Raw genomic sequence first — 18837 nt, 5'->3', positions numbered from 1 at the left:
AGCGCCCAAGTCTGTGTGTTTGTGTGTTAAAAGACTGCTTGTCCTTACTAACTGATCTCCTCCGGGCGAGTACTAACTGAATTTATCTACTTTTGGTGGTGGCAGCCTCTATTCTAAGCCCCAAGGGAACTACAGAAACTAACATTAAGAGAGTAAGAGAGAGAGAGAGAGAGGATAAGATAGACCCAATAATCAATCATAGATCGTCTGCACTAACCCGGAACGAGGGCCACTTCCGCATCTCCTTCATGAGGAAGGACCGAACCTGGCTGTGTCTGGGATTTGCGTAACTCTGTTACATGTTTTCCAGCGCCACCTCCCAGCCGCAGTCCCAGTCCCAGTCCCAGACGACTACCAAGAGCTGTAGCAAAACGCTAAACACCTGCGACTATTGGCCACGTTGCGGGGCTTGTCAGGAGAAAGCCGCGCCCGCGGCCATCAGGCGACAGTATTCCCTGCCAGCGGTCTCGACCATGGACCAGGAGCAGGAGCAGCCCCACGTCACCACCGTGGCGGTTAATGACAATGTGGCCAGCGTCCGCCAATCGTCGTCCATTCCGCAATGGACTCTCCTGTGCAGCGGCGTGGCCCACTGCCGTCCGCAGGAGCTGGCAGAGAATGAGCGCCGACAGCTGATGGCTGTTGTGCGACCCCGGGTCGTGCCCTTGGCCCCCACATCACTCGTCCTGCTGGGCGAGGGCGACCTCTACAAAAAGGCCTGTCCACAGGTCCTGGCTGAGGCGGAGGCGGAAGCGGAGACGGAGACGGAGCTGGGGCTAAGGTGAGTGTTTCTTTTTCCTTTTAATTTTGTATGTGTCAGATTGGAAATACGTCCTTTTCCCACCGCTCTGTTAATGGCCCGTTCTGGCCCCTGCCATGACAGGCAGGATCAAAATTTGCGGCAAAATACCATTAAAAATTACAGATAACCATGAATGAAAGTAGCGACAGCGTAAAGCGATTGGATGGATACTGTCAATAATAGATAATGTTCTTCTTCCCCTGCAGAAACCCCCCGGACACACAGGACACACAGGACAGGCAGGAAGAATTCCCCAACGTGAAGGACAAGTGTCGCAACATGGAGCGCAGTTACTCCCTTCCAAGCCTACGGATTCGCAGATACACGGAACCAGGAGCAAGGTAAGTCTCTCCGACAGTCCTGAGGGGATGGGATGTCGGTCGGCATTGCGTTGAAGTGAATGATAATTGATGTTGAATCGTTGAGGCTTCCGATTTGTTCTGAGAAGTGCGTGTCACATTCCGTCAGGGCTTAAATTCGCAATTTTGTTTTGTATCAGGAAACACCGTCCCCTCCCCCCAAAGGACCCGAACAGGCCGAAGCCAGGTCTGTGCCCCCCCCTTAATAGGCAAACAAATAAAGAGCCAGTGAGGCCGAGCCCCCGTGATGCCGAGTTCAGTGACCCACCATAGACACACATTTGAACGTAATCCTTAGTCAACGCCCACACCCGCTCCAGCGCCAGCTCCAGCTTCTCCGTTTACTCTGTGGCCCATACATAAATAAGCAATGAGGCTGGGGGTTTTTGTCCCAGTGGCCAACAGGCCACTTGGCCAAGTAAAACGTACGGCCAGTATTGACGGAGGGGTGGCATTTGTCACAAAAACTTGTAAATTAGCCCGCTGCCCAGCGGAAAGCAACAACTTTAAGACCTCTGCTAAACGCATGGAGAGAATATCTTTGGGAGAGATATAATTGAACAGCCAGCGGTACTGCCTCTTAACCTTTTGTGGACACTAAGCCCTTGGCCCCAAGAGCAGCTTTAAATTTCAATCATCTTACGGTTTCTCTATGATATTATGCAAGAACGAAACATCACAATATCATAGGTACTTTATTTCCTTATTTACACATATAAATCAATATCGTATATGCGATATATGGGCATTTCCGCCAAAAAAAAACGTATTTCCGCATACTTTTGCACCGACAATATTTTCTAAATTTATTGAAAGTAAACTTATTTAAGCCATTGACATATAATTTAAAGAGCTTTGATGGGAAACCCCACTAAAACATGCAAAAGTTCACTTCTTCGGTACCTTTACCATTGTCTCTTATAAGAAAGATGATTATTGATACAAGTTTTTCCCCAAAGTATCTACAAATTCCAACACAAATTGGTCCAATCTAGGGTAACGGTATATTTTTTAAATTTCATAACGAACAACAAGAAATGGAATGGAATGAAAAAAACCATTTACAGCTACTCTACCCTTCCACTTCCCTTATTCTGGCTGTCCGTCTCTCTCTCTCTCTATCTATCTATCTCACTCTTCCTCGTGCTGTGACGCGAAGCGAGATAGCAACACAGCTGATGTCGTTGTGAGAAGCGTGAGAGAGAAAATAGTAGCGGAAAAGTGGAAACAGATAAAATAATATAGAACTAAAATCAAAAAGAAATACACGAAATGCAAGAATTAACTAGCGGTCCTCTCTTTCTGCCTATGTTTTTTCCATCTCTCATGACAATTTCGAGCAAAATGCACCTTCTGGCTTTCTTTTGCCTCGTTGTTTGCAGACGGTTTTTAAATTTTAAAAATACCAACACCGATCATTTTTGCGTTCAATACTATCGATAGCACTACCGAAGTTTTGAGTGATATGTTGCGCAGCACTGATGCGATAAATAAATCATGTCCACATGCTGCCGGGCAACATTTTTCCAGCCGCATGCTTAGGTCCCAGCAACATTTCAACCTCACCTCAGCGTGTTTGATCAACAATATACTGTGATTGCTCACAAGCCATGTAAACAGTGGGGTGAGTTTCACCTTGCATGCGTCGAATTTTCTGGGCCGTTTCGCCGGTGGTCTCCACCCCACTTTTTCCCCAGCAACACACGCTTGTTGCCGAGCGACATTTTTAATCAACAGCAACATCGGAAGGCGGGCCGGGCGTATTTGAAAGAAACGGCCAGCCGCTCAAAACTCATGAACGTAAACAACAGAAAAAAAGTGTCGAGTTCCAAAGAAATCTCTGGGTTCAACCCCTCTATATTTGCGCAACTTGCAACAGAGCGTGCGCAATGCGCAATGCAACCAATGAATCGAAAAATCCGTCAGCTGTTCAGCATGTCCAGAAATTATTTTTAAAAATAACTATACTCGTACAATATTACAATATAAAAGTGGCAATTCAGGGCCCCGTGTGTCAATTCAAATCTTATTGAAATCTGTGCAATTTGTGAAGAACGACAATTTGTGCCCCCGTTACCGGTCTTCAACTACAGAACTCACTGTTTGTCTGCGTGTGTGTGTGTGTGTGTGTGTGTATCTGTGTGCTGTAAATATGAGCCGCCTGGCATTCCTAGTGACGCTTTGAAAAAGATTATGAAAAAAAAACAACGCAAATAGCGCATCCAATCAAGAACTATACGCGAAAATCAATAAAACACCTAACCGAACAAAGTTTATTACGCAAAAGCTGCAGCCGAACAGAACAGAACAGAACGGAACGGAACACAAGCGAAATGTCTACAACAGCAATGAGCATGCCCCAGCCTGCCGCGGCGGTCGGGGGGGGAGCTGCAGCTGCAGCTGCAGCGCTGCTGCAACAAGAACAAGCGCAAGGATGTGACGTCGAAACCGAAGCCGAGGGCGAGGGCGACGATTTGCTGGTCGTGTGCCTGGTGGGCGGCGTTGATGATAATAGGAGCGCCGAGAACGGTGCCATCGTTGGCACAGATAGTGGGCGTGCCTCGGCCAATGAATTCGATGGCGTTGCCGAGGAACCGGGGAGCAGCGCCCCACAGCAATTAAAGGAATTCACAGAAGCTAGTCTAAGGAGCAATGGACGCGACGGCGACGGCGACGACGATGGCGTTGGCAAGGGCGCGGGCAAGGGCGAGGATGTCTATGCCAGCCGCGGATCCCATACAAAATGGTACTTAATGCCCGTGGAGCCCTCACCCACGTCCACCAGCAGAACCCTCCCCACTCCGACAGCTGACAGCCGTGAGGTGGACGAAGCTGCTTCGCCGGCACTGAGCGAAACCGCCATGTAAGTTGACAGAAGGGTCACCGCACCACACCGCACCGCACCGCACACATGACTTGGAAAAAGGGGCAAAGTGGTGTCCTTGCCCCACGGGCTGGGTGGGTGGCTGTGCTGGAGCCGCAGGCATCGCTAATTTCGCGGACCATTGGTCAATTTTATGCTCGTGGCGACTCCTGCTTGTTGACTTGTCTCATGACCCCCCTGAGTGCCCCCCTGAGTGGCCCCTGGGTGCCCCCTGTGCTCTGTTTATCGATTAAATGAGCCTTGCCTAATTTCCCACTGACCTGTTGGTGCTGTTTAGCCTCTGACTTTTTCTCTTGGCATTTTCCTCACGTGCTGCCAGCTCTCTCCTGCTCCTCTCTTGCCACCAATCGGATTATTTTCCTCTGTTTTCTTGTGCCTGTCAGGCTCTGTGAGGGCTCTGACGATTCTTATGAATATTCTGGCCCGTCTTGTCACCAAGTTCCTGGAATGTGCCGGTGACTGTGGCTTATTTTTAGATATGCAAAAACAGGGCAGCCGATGGGCTTGTACTTCTAGCTCAGTCTGAGGCCTGGAGATACATTATTTATGGGGTTACCTCATCTCAACCAGGACAAAAGCCACATATGGCCCGAACGGCATTCCAGGCCGGGTTGAAGAATCTCCATTTACGGCCAACAGCTGTCGACTACGAATTGGTTAATGGTTAATGATTGGCTTTAAAGGCTTAACGGAGTTTCACTTTCACGATGCAACGTCTTATGCAACGCCCCATAGATAGTGCGCCAAAGTCTTGTGAAATGACAGATCGAACTGAAAGTATCTCACGAATTAGAATGATATATGCTACTCTTTTTATTGGACCACCCTTCGACGGTGCCTTTGTAAACGATGACGACCACGACGAAATTCCGGCGGTGACGACTGACTGCCGAGCTGATTACGGCTATCAGACTTATCAGTCGTTCAATGTACACTGTACAGTGTACACTCACTGCTGTGAGGCTATGCTTGTACGTGACTCGATTGAGGGGTTGTCGAATCGTATCCACAAGATAAACGCCAGCCGCCAGCCGCCAGCCGCCAGAGACAACACAGACAACAAATACGGGGTTGAGCATTGTTACGTTACGAAATGAGATCGACAAGAATCCAATCACAGCACTACAGCACCACAGCCCACTTTCACAACATCCGTCGCATTGATTAGCGCTAGTTAGTCGGTGCCTCCTCCTCCTAGTTGCAGTTATTTTTCGGATCGAAATCGAATATATCTGTGGCCGTGTCATAATATGTTGGCTGGCTGCCGCTTCGGTGATTCAATCTTCGTATATTTTCACAATTGAATGAAATGATATGTTCAGTGATCGTAAAAACATATACTTAGACATGTACGTACACATTAGTAGCGGCTCACCGGTGGAAAGTCGTATTTTTGGCCGAATACGAAAGCATATGGCCAAGACAATGTTTAATTATGTTGCAATGCGTCGTGGAGGCAGAGACCCCGGGGGGAAAGTTATGGCTCGAAAGGCAACAGCCACATCTGCTGGCCATGCTACGCGTTCATTCCATTTCCAAAAAGCAACCGCCCCCCCTCCCGCCCCCAAATCTCCAGGTGTAAATAAGACATTGGGGCCGAGGAAAATGCAAGCCAGTGAGTCGTCTCCGTCCTGCAGCAGGAGAACAGGAGCCCCGACAGCTGTCATCTGACGGCGTGTCCTTCTCTCTTTGGGGAAGTTCCATTCCAAGACGCTCAAAGAGATTGCTTTTACCCTGGTCCTTGACATTTTCGGGCCAAAGATGCATTCGCAATGCGTGGAACAGGGCTAATGGAATATTAATTAATATTTTCCTTACGGCCCACGGCCCACAGCACCCATCCCCCCCTCCGGGTGGTCATTAAGTTTGTAGGTGTCTATCTGCTTAGCTAATTAGATACCTTCGTGCCTGTCATCAATCAGCCGCATTCTTTACTCCTTCCTCGAGACATTCTGCGGGCCTCAGCATCGCTGCGAAAACTTCATCCATGTTTTTGGGCGATAATTAGCTGCTGTCATCCGACACCTTATCCTCGTTGGCGGAAATTAAAACAGCAACAGCAACGATAACACGATAAAAAGGCCAAGCAAAACTTTCCACATTACAAATAAACAGAAAAGGAACCACTCGAAGGCGAATAAGTATCCATTCCAAGCATCTAATCAGTCTAAAAGAGCTGACGTGGAGGTGCAACAGCCTGGTCCATGATTAAATTGTACAGGGTGGTCCGCTTACTCTCTTTCGGGTCTTATTTTACGCTCGGCTCTACTTAGAGCCCTGTGAGGCCTTGTTTGATGTGAGAGGGGAGACAGAGATAGAGATGGATATATGCCGTAATAGAATATGGAAAATGTATATTGGAGGCTGTCGGGACAAGTTCATCTATTGAAACTGTTCCTTGGCATTGCCATTGCCGTACTGGTCAAAATAGGACCCGCAGAGAGGGCGCATTGCCTTTGCGGACCACCTTGTATGCTTCCATCCGGGCCTGGCCGCTACAGGAGTGCCCTCTGCACCGCATATTTCGCTATCACGGGACTCAATGCTCTAAATGCTATTTCCAGTTTATTGTTTGAACAATTTTCTTTTAGCCAGAAGCACGTGAATCATAGATTGACTCGCAATCAGATTGCTGTGTGTTTATTTGGTTTCTACTCTCCGTTCAGCCATTCATCAGAAACGCAGGTATTGCGCAAACATCCCTGTCCCATAAAAAGTACACGCCCACCAGCGCCTATAACCTTTTGGAGCTACTATAAATCAAGTCGTAATGGCAATTAACAATACACACACATATATGTATACGAAACAAAGGAAACACACAACAAAAAAACAAAAAAAGAGTGTACGGAGAAAAGACTTTCGCTTTCAAACGGCGCTGATATGATGCAGTTTTTCTTTTGGTATTTCCGTGTGTCTATATGCCTCTGAGACCGGAGGCTTTTCAGCTTTTCAGGGATTGTGCAGTGGATCTCTGGTTCATTTGCAGTAAAAACTACTTCAAGAATCGTTTCCAGGTACGCGCCATCAATGTCAAAAGTTTCAAGTAAAAAATCAGATCGGATTAGATCAGATCGGACCCTATTTTCAGCCATCTGACTTGTCTGTCTGCCCTCGATAAACAAACAAGTTTACCAGCTGCTGCGTTTGCCCCATCCCAGTCTCAGTCCGAGTCCCAGTCCCAGTCCCATCCCCAGATACAGTGCATCTGCCTGCCGTCACTTGTTTTTGTTGTTTTGAGGGCATTTCTCAGATGGTACGCCATGTACATGGCACATGGCACATGGCTATTTATGAAACGAGCATTAACCATCCACCAGGCCACGGAATACCATCCTCTCCACTCCACTCCACTGCACTCTCGTGATGTTTGCCTTGTCTTTTCTTTACTCGTCTTGTAGTTGGTTCGTAATCTACGAGAATTTGTATCTTGTTCTGCTTGAGTTCTGTACCTCTGTACCCCTCATGCCCCTTGTGTGGCCCATTCAAATCCCGAAACCAAATTTGTAACCCGCACATTAATGCAGCGGATACCCGTACACACAGGTGAATGCACTCAGGTACATAATTGTACGTGTGTCTCGCTCTCTTTGCCTCCCATTGAACTGGAATTAAATAAACCAAGTACATGCCAAGAACTATGCTGGCTTTGCAGCTCAACTAGCCTGACCTTTGGCCTTGGCATTTGAGCCATCACACGGCGATAGCAGCTGATTCGCTCTCACGATTCGGTCGAAGAAAAATTCACTGCTGATCGATTAAAAGATTCGCCACTCGCTGTAAACTACTCTTTGACTCGCCACTAGTTGATGCAAGGGGTTTTCTACTCGTCGATGAAGAAGGGACTCATGCTCGTGGATGTTCTTTTACAGTGCTCTCTCCTCCGAGAGATCTTTGTGCCTGCATCTATTCGCCAGCGAATAGTCGTAGAACTGCTCGCTCTCCTTCCACGATTCCCATATTATTGTGCGGAGAAACTTGCAAAGGTTTTTAATGGCTTGTTTTAGCTGAACGGAGCTCAACGGACACTTAACTGGGACCGCAGGGGATCGCAGAGTTCGCAAACGGCGCCCCATTGCGTATTCGTCACTCCGTGGGTTCATGCGAAAGTTCAGCTCCGAGTACGCGACAAAAACCCGTGAGTGTAGCCCATGGCTGTAATTACCAGCTCTCTCTCTGCTCGCAGTGCAATCCAATATGGCTTTACGGCGATGTGGTAGGTGGTGATAGTACATGCAATATATGTATGCCACACAAATAAGGAACTGCAACGAGGGGCAGCTCTACGCTGCGGATCGTTTCGCAGAGTATGGGTCTATGGGTGCATATTGGATTCGTCACGTAATCGAATAACCGCAAATAACGACCCAACATAATCAGTATTTCTGGTTTGTCCCCCACCACATATAAATCCCCATAAACCCCCCTTTATATGGTACACATTTGATATTTATAAAAATGTATCCCTTGTTCTCCATTATCAACTTTGCAAGTTACTAATTGGAGTCTCCATCCTTGGGAGAGACACCAGCCACCAGCCACCAGCCCCAGAAGAACGGAACACAGAATGCCTCGGCTTCAGAGGGAGCCGGTTCTCCCTCCCCTTCCCCCTTCCCCGTTCCCCCTTCGCCATTCCCCTCGTCGGCAAACAGAGCGTGTCGAAGTTGGGGAGAGAATTGTTGCATGCGTGCTTGCGTCTTATTAATAGTGCTTGTACCCCCTCCTTCCCCCCGCTGTGCCCACTCGTTTTCTTTCTCTTTTTCTTCCTGCCGCTTTCTCGATTCATCTCAATGTTAAAATGTTAATTATACATTCAAAATTCGTAACCAAAACCCACTTTGACTCACAGAAATGCTCAGAAACTCATGAATGTGCGCCAGGCGGCACAGAATACACTCTGTGTTTGATGGGTGGATGGGTGGATGGATGGATGGGAAGTGGCACACCACAGCACTCTCCGCACTCTCCGGCTGGCCTTTCTCTGATCGGTAAACACACACCTATCCAAGGAATCGGCATTGCCAGCGACCTTTTGTTGATTCAAATATGATTCCCTCCACCTACTACTACTACTGTTGGAGCTTCCTTCTGGCTCTGCCCCTGCCCCTACCCCTGCCCCCCTCTCTCTTATAAATATGCACACGCCTGTGGCTTCCTACTCGCTTCCGACTGGCATCCATAATTCATTTTGTTCGTGCGTCGCTGGAGTGTCTGCCTGTTGTCTGTGGCAGGCAGTAGGAACGCTGTGTGCCACACCGACTCCTCTAGTGGGTCGTAATTGCCTTGGAGTACTGGCAAATCAATACTGATGATTATCATGACCCAATCTTCGTATCCTCCGTGTCTAGAACCTGAAAGACACACACAAAAACCTGTCTCTCTCTCTCTTTTATTGTCTCTCGGTGGAAGCTTGGGGGCAGGCCTGGCCTGATCGGTTGAGATCTTCCAAGAACCCACACCCCCTCCCCTTTGGGCTGGCACTTGCCGGTCTTCGGCAGCAGAAGGTGCCCCTTTCGTTGGTGGGAATAGGATCTAGGACTACTAGCACAGGTCTGCTATGCTTTAAAAAATAAGCCCATCGTTTGGAAAATTTATGAATTTATTGGAAAATCGCGTCACTTACGTCCGGCACTGTATGCATCTGAGCCTTCAGCTTTTCTTTTGGTTGGGCTCTTGTTTGCTCAACAATAATTTGTGGCTCTTAAATGAAGTTTTGGGCGTGGCAAAACGCTGGGATTAGGTAGGACCCGCTCTCCATGGGGTTATCGGAACATCCTTATTCCTCATTCCCCTTGGCGATTGGCATTTCGCATTTTGCGCGTCTTTGAGGGCCAGGTAACCGGCGGCCCTGCGCTGTCCCATCGCAGAGCTACCTGTCCCGTCGCGGACCTGCAACATTGAGGACCGGTTTCAGATGCAACTTGCAGTTCCAGTTGGAGTTGGAGTCGGAGTCGGGGAATGCGCTGCCTTGACCCCACCTTGCACCATGCACTTCACCTAGTTAAACATCCAGAGCTCCCCCCAGAGCAGGGGCCTTGCCTCAACCTTGGGCCACAATCTCAGCAGCTGCACCTGCCCCTCAACAGCGAGTGCTGTGAGTGCCCCTCAACACATCCTGTGTTCCATCGGCGGTTCGGGGCGCCTGCTGTATTTCCGGTAAAATATCAACTTTCCACGTTTCCACTTCTGTGAGAGCCTAGAGAAGTGGAGAATCTTCCAGTCCTTTCGGGGTTTGGCTTGTCGGGGCTTCGGCAGGGGACTCCTCTCTTCGTGGCTCTGCGATAGATCAGGTCTCCTTTGAATTTGCTTCTCTATTGTTTGCCACATGCCAATTGAGAGGCGGAGAGCCAGGCGGCTGGCAGGACTAGGAACCGGTTTCCTGCCAGCAGCGGCAGATGTTTTCACGCCAAGGAAGCCACCACCAAACCGATACTCACACTCACACACGCACACTCACACTCACACTCATACTCGTGCAGGGTACGCGTACGAGTCCTTCCCTTATTTCGGTCGGAAAGCAGGGTGAAAATCGCTGCTGAGATCAGTCTGAATCCGTACGACGAACCGATCGAATCGCACAGGCAAGCGCTCAACGAAAATCCATCGTGATATTGGGGTGGAATGCGAATCCGTAGTCTCCGTACGATCCGTGCAACATTCTGATTATGGTCACATACCACGTGCGGTCCGTCCTGACGCAGTTTAGTGTCTCGTACTCGCAAATCGAATCGCCGGGTGAAGTGGCCAGGACTCGAGTCCACCGAACAGCTGCTGCCGCCGCCACGCCAAAGTGCAACAAAGTCTCGCGAAGAGGCAGCAACATGCAGGAGCCGCCACGCGGACACGGGTCGAAGTCAGCGCCAGTTTCGCAGCACGGCACGCCCAGGAAGCAGGCCGTGGCCCTGGCGGCGGGTCGCCGCTTCAGGACTTTGCAACGGTGAGACGACGTCCTGCGAAAGGGGGATGGGATGCCCCGAGCTGGGGCTGGCATTCAATCGAGGCGTCGCTCTCCTTCCACTGCACATCAAAGCGAGAGACGACTATCGGTCGGGGCTTATCTGTTCACTGCATTCCTTCACGCACCATAGATTTAATCCGTTTTTTGTTAGGACCTGACCTTCCTTTGGCCTGCCGCTGCTCCTGGCAAGAGTCCAGAGGGAAAGGAAATCCAAAGACACCGCAGGCTCGCACTCTCCATTCTCCCTTCCTTTGTGTGCCATCATGTCCTGTTGCTTCCTAATACCTCCGCACATCCAGGGTCCTTTCTGAGCCGTCCTAGGCCGTTTGCCTGCTTGTTTTCTTTGTGTGCCCGGAGTTCCCGGAATCGATACGGCAGGACACGACGATGTTTGCTTACAATAAGCATACGACAACAGAGGGAAATGTAATTGGCAAAGTTTGCATTTGAAATCCTTTTTGAGGCCACTTTGTTCCCTTACCCTTACCCTCAGCCTTACTCTCTAAAATCCCCCTAGAATCGTAACCTTATGTCACGTGAAACACTGTCACATCCTTCTCTGAATTCTGCTGCTGTAAATTGCCCTGCATTGTGCACCCTTTGCCAACGGCTAATGAGGTCTACCTCGGGACCTTCCGCGAGGTCGTCCTACCTGTTGCCCTCGACAGCCCGATCTGCTACTGTCGGCGGCGCTAGATTTTGCATAATTATCCCCGCGATACGGCTTGTTTCCTCCGACTAAAGCGTATATTTCTGTTTCCCTTGCAGCATGCCGAAAACCGGAAATCACGGAATCAAAGTCGTAGGAACCAGGAGCAACAGGACCACCTTTGCCGGCGGACTGGTAAGTTTTTGAGCTCTGACAGCCCCTAAATACTAGCACTAAAGCCGCCACTAGATACGATCACATATCTATTTGAGTAGCAGTAAGAATAGCCTCCTTGCAGGACTGCAGAGGTGCGGTATCGCATTACCCGGACAGCAGCTGGCGTCTGTTTGGCCTCCAAAAATTGTATTTGATTTATTTCGGTCGAGCGACTGCGACAGCTGTGTTTCCGTTGCTGTTTCTGTTTCTGTTTCAACTTTGTTGATGGATATTTTTAGTTCCTGTCACTCTCCGGTGTTGGGGCAGAGCACACGACATGCTTGAGGCCAAGAGCAGGCTCGAGGAGGGGCGTTGATTGCACTCTGAACGCTTTTAAAGAGCAAGAACTTTGTTGGTTTATTACCACCCTCCCTGCCCCCCTCGCCACCCTGTGGCATTACAACAGTTCCGTGGAGCTGCCCCATAAAATTGTTGGAGTTTTTATAGACCAAAATAGCTGCTGGAACACCACCAGTTCTTAAAAAGTCTCCGCCGATAAAGCTCGGATAATGAAACTCTATTTTACGAGAGACTCAGAGACATCTGGGAGATGCCTCCAGCCATGTTGGACTCCACCGAAAGAGTTCAATAGACTGGCTTTTATATAAGAGGCGATGATACCATGGCATCCTATCGATTCCGCCAACCGCAAAGCTTTCTTAAGACTTCCCAGTGGGGGGCAGGGGGGCGGCAGACATTGAGTGGCACTTCCAGTTTGCTGATTGACGGCCCAACCGCAGCCAGGGGGAGTCATGGCCGACTTGGGCTCATGGCTCGCGGGAAGCTCTAGCGAGTGCGAGTGCGAATGCGAATGAACCTGAAATCTGATCCCAGAAAGCAGTTGAAAGTCGCATCGAATGGAGTCCACGGCATCGAAATTCATTTGGTCATGTGTCTGGGCAGTTCCTGGAGTCCGAGAAGACCCTGAATCGATCTAGGCAGAGCACATGCTTCCGCTTGTCTGGGGATTTCCCAGCTCTTTCCTTAACCCGGCCTAAATCCCCGTCGTTCGGGTTCCGTTCCTAATGTCTTCGGTGGTGTCAAAATGTGTTCCCAAATCACTCGAGGCCGCGGCTGTTTCCTGCCTGTTTCCCGGTCTGTTTACACTCGCTGCAGTCCAAGTTCATTGCGCTCATAAATAAAACTAAATGTTTTTCCTGCTAAACAGCGGGAGGGGGGCGCAGAGAGAGAGGGAGACTAGACGTCACGTGTTCCCCCAAAACAGGGTCTCTGCCGGGGGCCGGGGATCGGCTGGGAGTGTCTTGTGATTTCTTGTTAACCATCGGCCCCTAATCCGAAGCAGATGCGCGATAAGTCTTCAATCAGTCGTTGTAGCGGCTCCGCTGGAGAGTGCAATTGAGCCAGAAGCGGGTTAATTAAGAGTCCTGCCATTGTCCTGCCACGAGGAGGAGGCAAAAACCAATCAGCCGCGACAAAGGGGAAGAGCTTCAGCTGCAGTTTGGCATTGACCGAGGCATCTGCGATGGCCACCGCGGCGGCGGGGTCACTGACAATGGACTGACCCAGCCATCGGCCCCAAACAAAGCCGGCAAGAGGTCCAGCCATCATTGAGTGGCATCCATCGCGCGGCTCGTGCCATGCAATTCCTGCGCTAATCTAATCAAAACACTTCACACCAGACGGGTGACTGGAGACCCCAGAGTGCAGAATGCAGATCCCATGTCTAGGCCACACAATGGTAGCGGCAGATAGGGCCGCAGGGAGCCCCATGCCAGCGGCTTTATGTCCATTAATGAGATATCCCCCGCTACAATGAGCCGTCGTGTGCGACGACATTCAGCGCGGCACTTGTCAATGCCTATTCGCATTCGCAGTCGCATTCGCACTGCCGCTGGCCGCCTCAATTGCTGGCAATCAGCAATCAGCCATCAGTTATTATTTATCGCTTCGCCCGGCTACACCTGCCAGTGCCAGTGCTCCTCGTCCGGGGTGCTCCTCCAACTGGGCCTGCGCTGGACTCTCCGGCGAGAAAGTGCCATGAAGAAGCTGATAATACCCACGCTTATGGACACCTATGGCCTGATTAAGTTCTGGGATTTCGACACTGGCGCTCCGGCCCCGGCCACGGCCCCGTCCCCGGCTAATGTGTCGCCATCGGCCCGCGGAAGGCCGAACTTCGGTGTGCCCCCAGACGGCGATGCCATGCCCAGCGAGCGTCGCTACAAGTGGAGACATCGCCTTCTCCAGGTCAGCCGGCCCGTGTCCCCCCCTCCCCCCCACACCTTATCGAAAAAATTCAAGCGCTGACTCGTGAGTGTGTCCGTAGTGGTGTCTGATAAGTCGGCGGGTATTTTGGCCATGCTTTCGAGCCCAAGCCCGAGCCCACCGCCCCCCGCCCCCCGTCCAGGCCCAGGCCATATCAATTTGATTATCAAACGGAAAGCAAAACTCGATAAAAAACTGTATTCCAGTTAATGGAAGCAGTTCCTATTCCTCCTGCCTGATCCTCGAAGCAACAACAATAACAATATTTCGTCAGAGATACAGACATCGATAAGAGCAGGTCAGGGCAGGGCGGGGCAGGGCGGGGCAGGGCGGGGCGGGGCGCTCGGGTTCCACTGAAATTCCTGTGATATTACACACCGCCAGCCGCAGAGCAGCGATAGCTATGGCTGATATCATTGTTGCCATAATAAATACCCGTGCCAGCACGCGGGCATAAACAAAGCCGCGAGGCGAGCATTTTTGTGGTTTCGATCGAAGCTCCGGGCTCTAGTAACCATCCCGTTCTTCTCTCTCTTTGCAGTCGCAGCAGATGCGCGCCGTCTCGAGTCCCTCGCTCACAGAGCCCTATTCAGAGTCGCGAAAGCCGCCGGAGGAGGGCAGGGCAGCGGCGGACGGGGCTGCCAATGTGGCCACAAGCAGCAGCACCGGCAGCGGCAGCGGCAGCGGTGTGAGCGGTGTGGGCGGTGTGGGCCTAGGCGTCCTGCTTAAATTTAAGCGCACGTTTAACAACTTCAACAACAAGAACCAACTGCACATCACGCCCGTACCGGCAACGGCAACGACAGCAGCCGCCCCAAAGCCCAAGCTATCGCCAACGACGCCGACCGTGTCGATCACAACAGCGGCACCAGCGGCGGCGGGCGACGGCACTGGAGCGGACGGGGGCGATGGCAGCTCCGGCAAGTACCGCTTCGGACCCCTCATCTGGCGCACCTCGAAGGAGCGCCGCAAGACCAAGTTCAACCGACGCGACAAGTGCAACTCGGGCGACTCGGGCATCCAGATAGAGCTGGAGCAGGACGAGCAGTACTCCCGCGTGCTGGCGGTGAGTGCCCAGGGCGGGGGAGACGGAGGAGGAGAAGGAGGCGGCACGTCCGCTGGAACCGAAGGAGCTGGCAGCAAGCCGCGCACCATACGGCGCACCAACTCGGCCAAGGCGAGCAGCATCCTCGGCTCCTTCGCCCTGAGGTCCAAGCACCACATGCACCTGGACATCGGGGGCACTGAGAATGTCGAGCGTGAGGCGCCCGAGTCACTGCCCACACGATCGCTCAGCCAGCCCAACGGACTGGAAACCTACGGCATGGGCCGCCCGGAGATGGAGGACAGCGACAGCGACAGCGTGGCATCCCACGAGGAAGGTCTGTACACACTACCCTTTTCGACCAGAATTGATCCACTAATATTCTTATGGTGCTCCCCTTGATCCACAGCTGGCGGCTACCACTACCCGGCCATCTACGCGGAGGTGCTGTACAATTTCACGGCCGGAGGGCCGCAGGAGCTGGGCCTGGAGCGCGGCATGCTGATTGAAATACTGCGCAAGGAAGTGGGACCCTGGTGGTTCGGCCGCATCAAGAAGGAGGAGACCAGTCGCGTGGACGAGATCCTCGACCCCGAGCTGGGCTGGTTCCCGAAGGAGTTCGTGCGCATTATTCAGTGCCCCGAGACGGATGGCTTCTTCAACGCACACCGAGCGGCAGCCGCAACGGCCAGGGAGGACGGCGATGCCGTGCCAGTGCCCGTGGCCGAATTCGCCAAGGAGGCAGACGTCACCATGACCACGGATCAGAGCAACATCACCACCATAGTCATTGAGTCCCCGCCAATGCCCTCGAACGGGTATCCCACCCTGAACGCGCTGGACAGCGACAACAACGTCCTGCGCCGAAGTGCTGTGCGCGAGCTGCTGGAGACGGAGGTCAACTACGTCAAGCTGCTGGCTGCCATTTGCGACGGGTAAGTGGGCCTCGCTCTCGTGATAAGAACTACCCTAACACCCGGAACCCCGACCCGCCACAGGTATCTGCCGGCCATGAGCAAGCGCATCGACATATTCTCGCCGAACAGCATCCGCCTGATCTTCTCGAACATAGCGGCCATCTACAAGTTCCAGAAAAAGTTCCTCGAGGCGTTGCGCAGGGGAATCGAGCAGAACCAAATCGCGAAGGTGTTTCTGAAAATGGTGAGTGCTTGACTGCCATTTCCCCTCTCCAGAGCCATTGACTGATCAGTAATCCGCCCCCCCCAAACAGCACAAGGGATTCCTGTGCTACTCCAACTACTGCAACGCCTATCCCCGGGCCCTTATCGAGCTGGAGTCCTACGATCGTGTCAAGGATGCACGCACCATTCTGGAGAAGTGAGTTCAACCGGATAGTCGGATTTTATGTCAACAGCGTACTAACACTGAGTTTATCGCCCTTCCAGTTGCCGCGAGTCGGAGAACCTGGCCGAGCTGCCACTCTCCGCCCACCTGCTGGCTCCCGTGCAACGCATCTGCCGCTATCCCCTGCACCTCAGCGAGATTATCAAGCCGGCGCGTGCTTCTGCTGCCAAGACGGGCAGCAATGGCGAAAAAGCTGAGAAACCCTCGGCCCCTGACTACGAACAGCTCGACGTCAACGAGATGGACATACCCGACACGTACGAGACCGTAAACCTGGCGCTGGAGGCCATGCGCGGCATCACTGAGGCGGTCAATGAGGGCAAACGCCACAGCGAGACCATTGCGAGGCACCAGGCCAGCTTTCAGAACTTCAAGGGCCCGCCACTGCATCTGCACAGCGCACGCTTCTTCCTGCAGGTGGACGCCACACGCCAGAAGCAGAATCTGTGGAACAGCAGCTACACCCTGTTCCTGTTCGACAACCAGCTGGTCTATTGCAAGCGCGACATCATCAAACGCAGCCACTTCATTTACAAGGGGCGCATATTCCTCGACCGCTGTCGCGTGGTGAACGTACGGGATGGCAAGATGTTCGGGCACACGATCAAGAACTCGCTGCGGATCTACTGCGAGTCGCGGGACAAGTGGTACGACTTCAGCTTCCGCTCGGCGAACCGCAAGCACCGCTTCCTCAACACCCTCGCCCTCGAGCGGCAGTTCGGCGGCAAGGCCCTTTACGTATCGGAGATGACTGGCTTCGAGTACAACTACGAGGAGCGGCCGGGCGACTTTTCCGATCAGTCGGACTACGAGCTGCCCGACTTTGAGCACGCCATGTGCGGCGGCACATCGGCCAGTGGGGAGAGCTCCGTTCCGGAATCGCCGGCCAAGTCAGCCTCCCGGTTCTCCGATACTTTGCCGAAAAAATCGCAGTCCCGCGATGGCTTCGCCAGCGTGGACAACTCCCAGATGCTGTCGACGACATCGACGGGTTCGCTGGGACGACGCCGCATTGGCAACTGGTTCCGCAAGCCAAAGAGCACCAACTGCACGCCCAGCCAGTCGCCGACGCACAAGCCGGGCTTTGACGCCGATGAGACTCTGACAGCGGCCCGTGTGGCAGCCATCGAGCTGGCCGAGGCCGCCGCCTCGCTCTTGCCAACCGATAGTTCATCCGCCTAAGCACACAGAGAATATCAGAATACAGAACACAGAATATTATACATACATCCAGGCCTGTGCGAAGAAGGCGCATACTATTTGTTATGTTACATTATTGTTAATGTTAAATTGCCTCTACCAATTGAAAAAAGTAAACAAAACTAACGAGTGTTACAGTATATTTTAGAATTTTTTTTTCCATTTTTTTTTTTTTTTAATCTTTTGTCGTTTGAGGATTTCTAGACGGCAAATCGATAAACGTGGTAATAAGTTATGTATTTAGATTTTTAGATTTACCAAAAACAAAACAAAACAAAAATAATGTATACTTGTGGCATTTGAAGGCAGCTTTCGATAAAAGTGCCAGATGCTGGTGTCGCCGACTGCTAGTCTAAAAACCCTATTACCTATTACCTACTACCTGTCCGTATAATCCTAATTTATGTGATAAGGCGATAATAAATTCCTGCAAATTACACCATTATTGTATGCTTTAAAGCCCTCTGTTTGTGTATTCAAGTTCGCTTAGAGACCCCCCACCCCCCCCAGAAGACCCCACTCCGAGCTGAATAGAAAACTACCCACAGAAATACCCGATACTAAGATGCGTTTCGGAAACGTGCTCGCAACTAGAGAACATTTTAACTGAAGGGAAGGTGTTTTTAAGAATATGGCATCAAAAATACATACATATATACGAACCTTGGCATTTGTTAGTGTTTCCAGTATTTCCACCTGCGAAATTTGAGTAGAAAAATCCAAAATAAATAAAAGAAAAATAAAAAATAAACATATTAATACAACAACAAAAATAAAATAGCGAACTGTGTGCAAAAGGAATGCAAACGAATAAATATTGTATTATATGGAAATTGGTTGATCAGATTGTCAATTTGAACACAAAACTCAACAATGTTAGAATATGTTTAAACAAAAAAACAACTAAAACAACACAAGCAAACTGCAACAAAACAATTGAGCGAATTTAATTTTTTTTAAAGAGACACGTATCGTAATATATTGTATTGTATTGTATTATCCCCTTAGTAATTATGTAACCTAACGTCGAACAATTGTCAAGAATTAGTTGAAAGTTTAATGTTTAATGACGGTCTGTATAAGTTAATCAAAAATTATAAATTCAATAAGCAATTGACTATTTAATAGATATT

At 50.9% G+C, this 18837-nt stretch overlaps 1 protein-coding gene across 3 annotated transcripts; it reads left to right on the top strand.

The window, feature by feature from the left end:
• Nucleotides 1-39: 39 nt before the first annotated feature.
• LOC6601090 lies at nucleotides 40-18426 on the top strand. 3 transcript variants are annotated; one of them, XM_026991514.1, is made up of 8 exons: nucleotides 40-781; nucleotides 1009-1143; nucleotides 11772-11847; nucleotides 14636-15476; nucleotides 15549-16074; nucleotides 16138-16300; nucleotides 16371-16477; nucleotides 16546-18426. In XM_026991514.1, exons 1-8 carry the CDS (start codon nucleotides 300-302, stop codon nucleotides 17684-17686), a joined length of 3471 nt encoding a protein of 1156 aa, XP_026847315.1. In that variant the 5' UTR covers nucleotides 40-299; the 3' UTR covers nucleotides 17687-18426. The 3 variants fall into 3 exon arrangements, with proteins under 3 accessions (XP_026847315.1, XP_026847317.1, XP_002026083.2); XM_026991516.1 differs by lacking the exons at nucleotides 40-781; nucleotides 1009-1143 and adding an exon at nucleotides 4007-4024 and having other exon boundaries at nucleotides 16546-18420; XM_002026047.2 differs by lacking the exons at nucleotides 40-781; nucleotides 1009-1143; nucleotides 11772-11847 and adding an exon at nucleotides 13796-14076 and having other exon boundaries at nucleotides 16546-18421.
• The last annotated feature ends 411 nt before the right edge of the window (nucleotides 18427-18837 follow it).

This window comes from Drosophila persimilis, unplaced genomic scaffold, assembly GCF_003286085.1.
Source record: "Drosophila persimilis strain 14011-0111.01,24,50 unplaced genomic scaffold, DperRS2 tig00000676-arrow-arrow-pilon, whole genome shotgun sequence".
NCBI classification, from domain to species: domain Eukaryota; kingdom Metazoa; phylum Arthropoda; class Insecta; order Diptera; family Drosophilidae; genus Drosophila; species Drosophila persimilis.
This window is presented reverse-complemented; position numbering and strand designations above follow the sequence as displayed.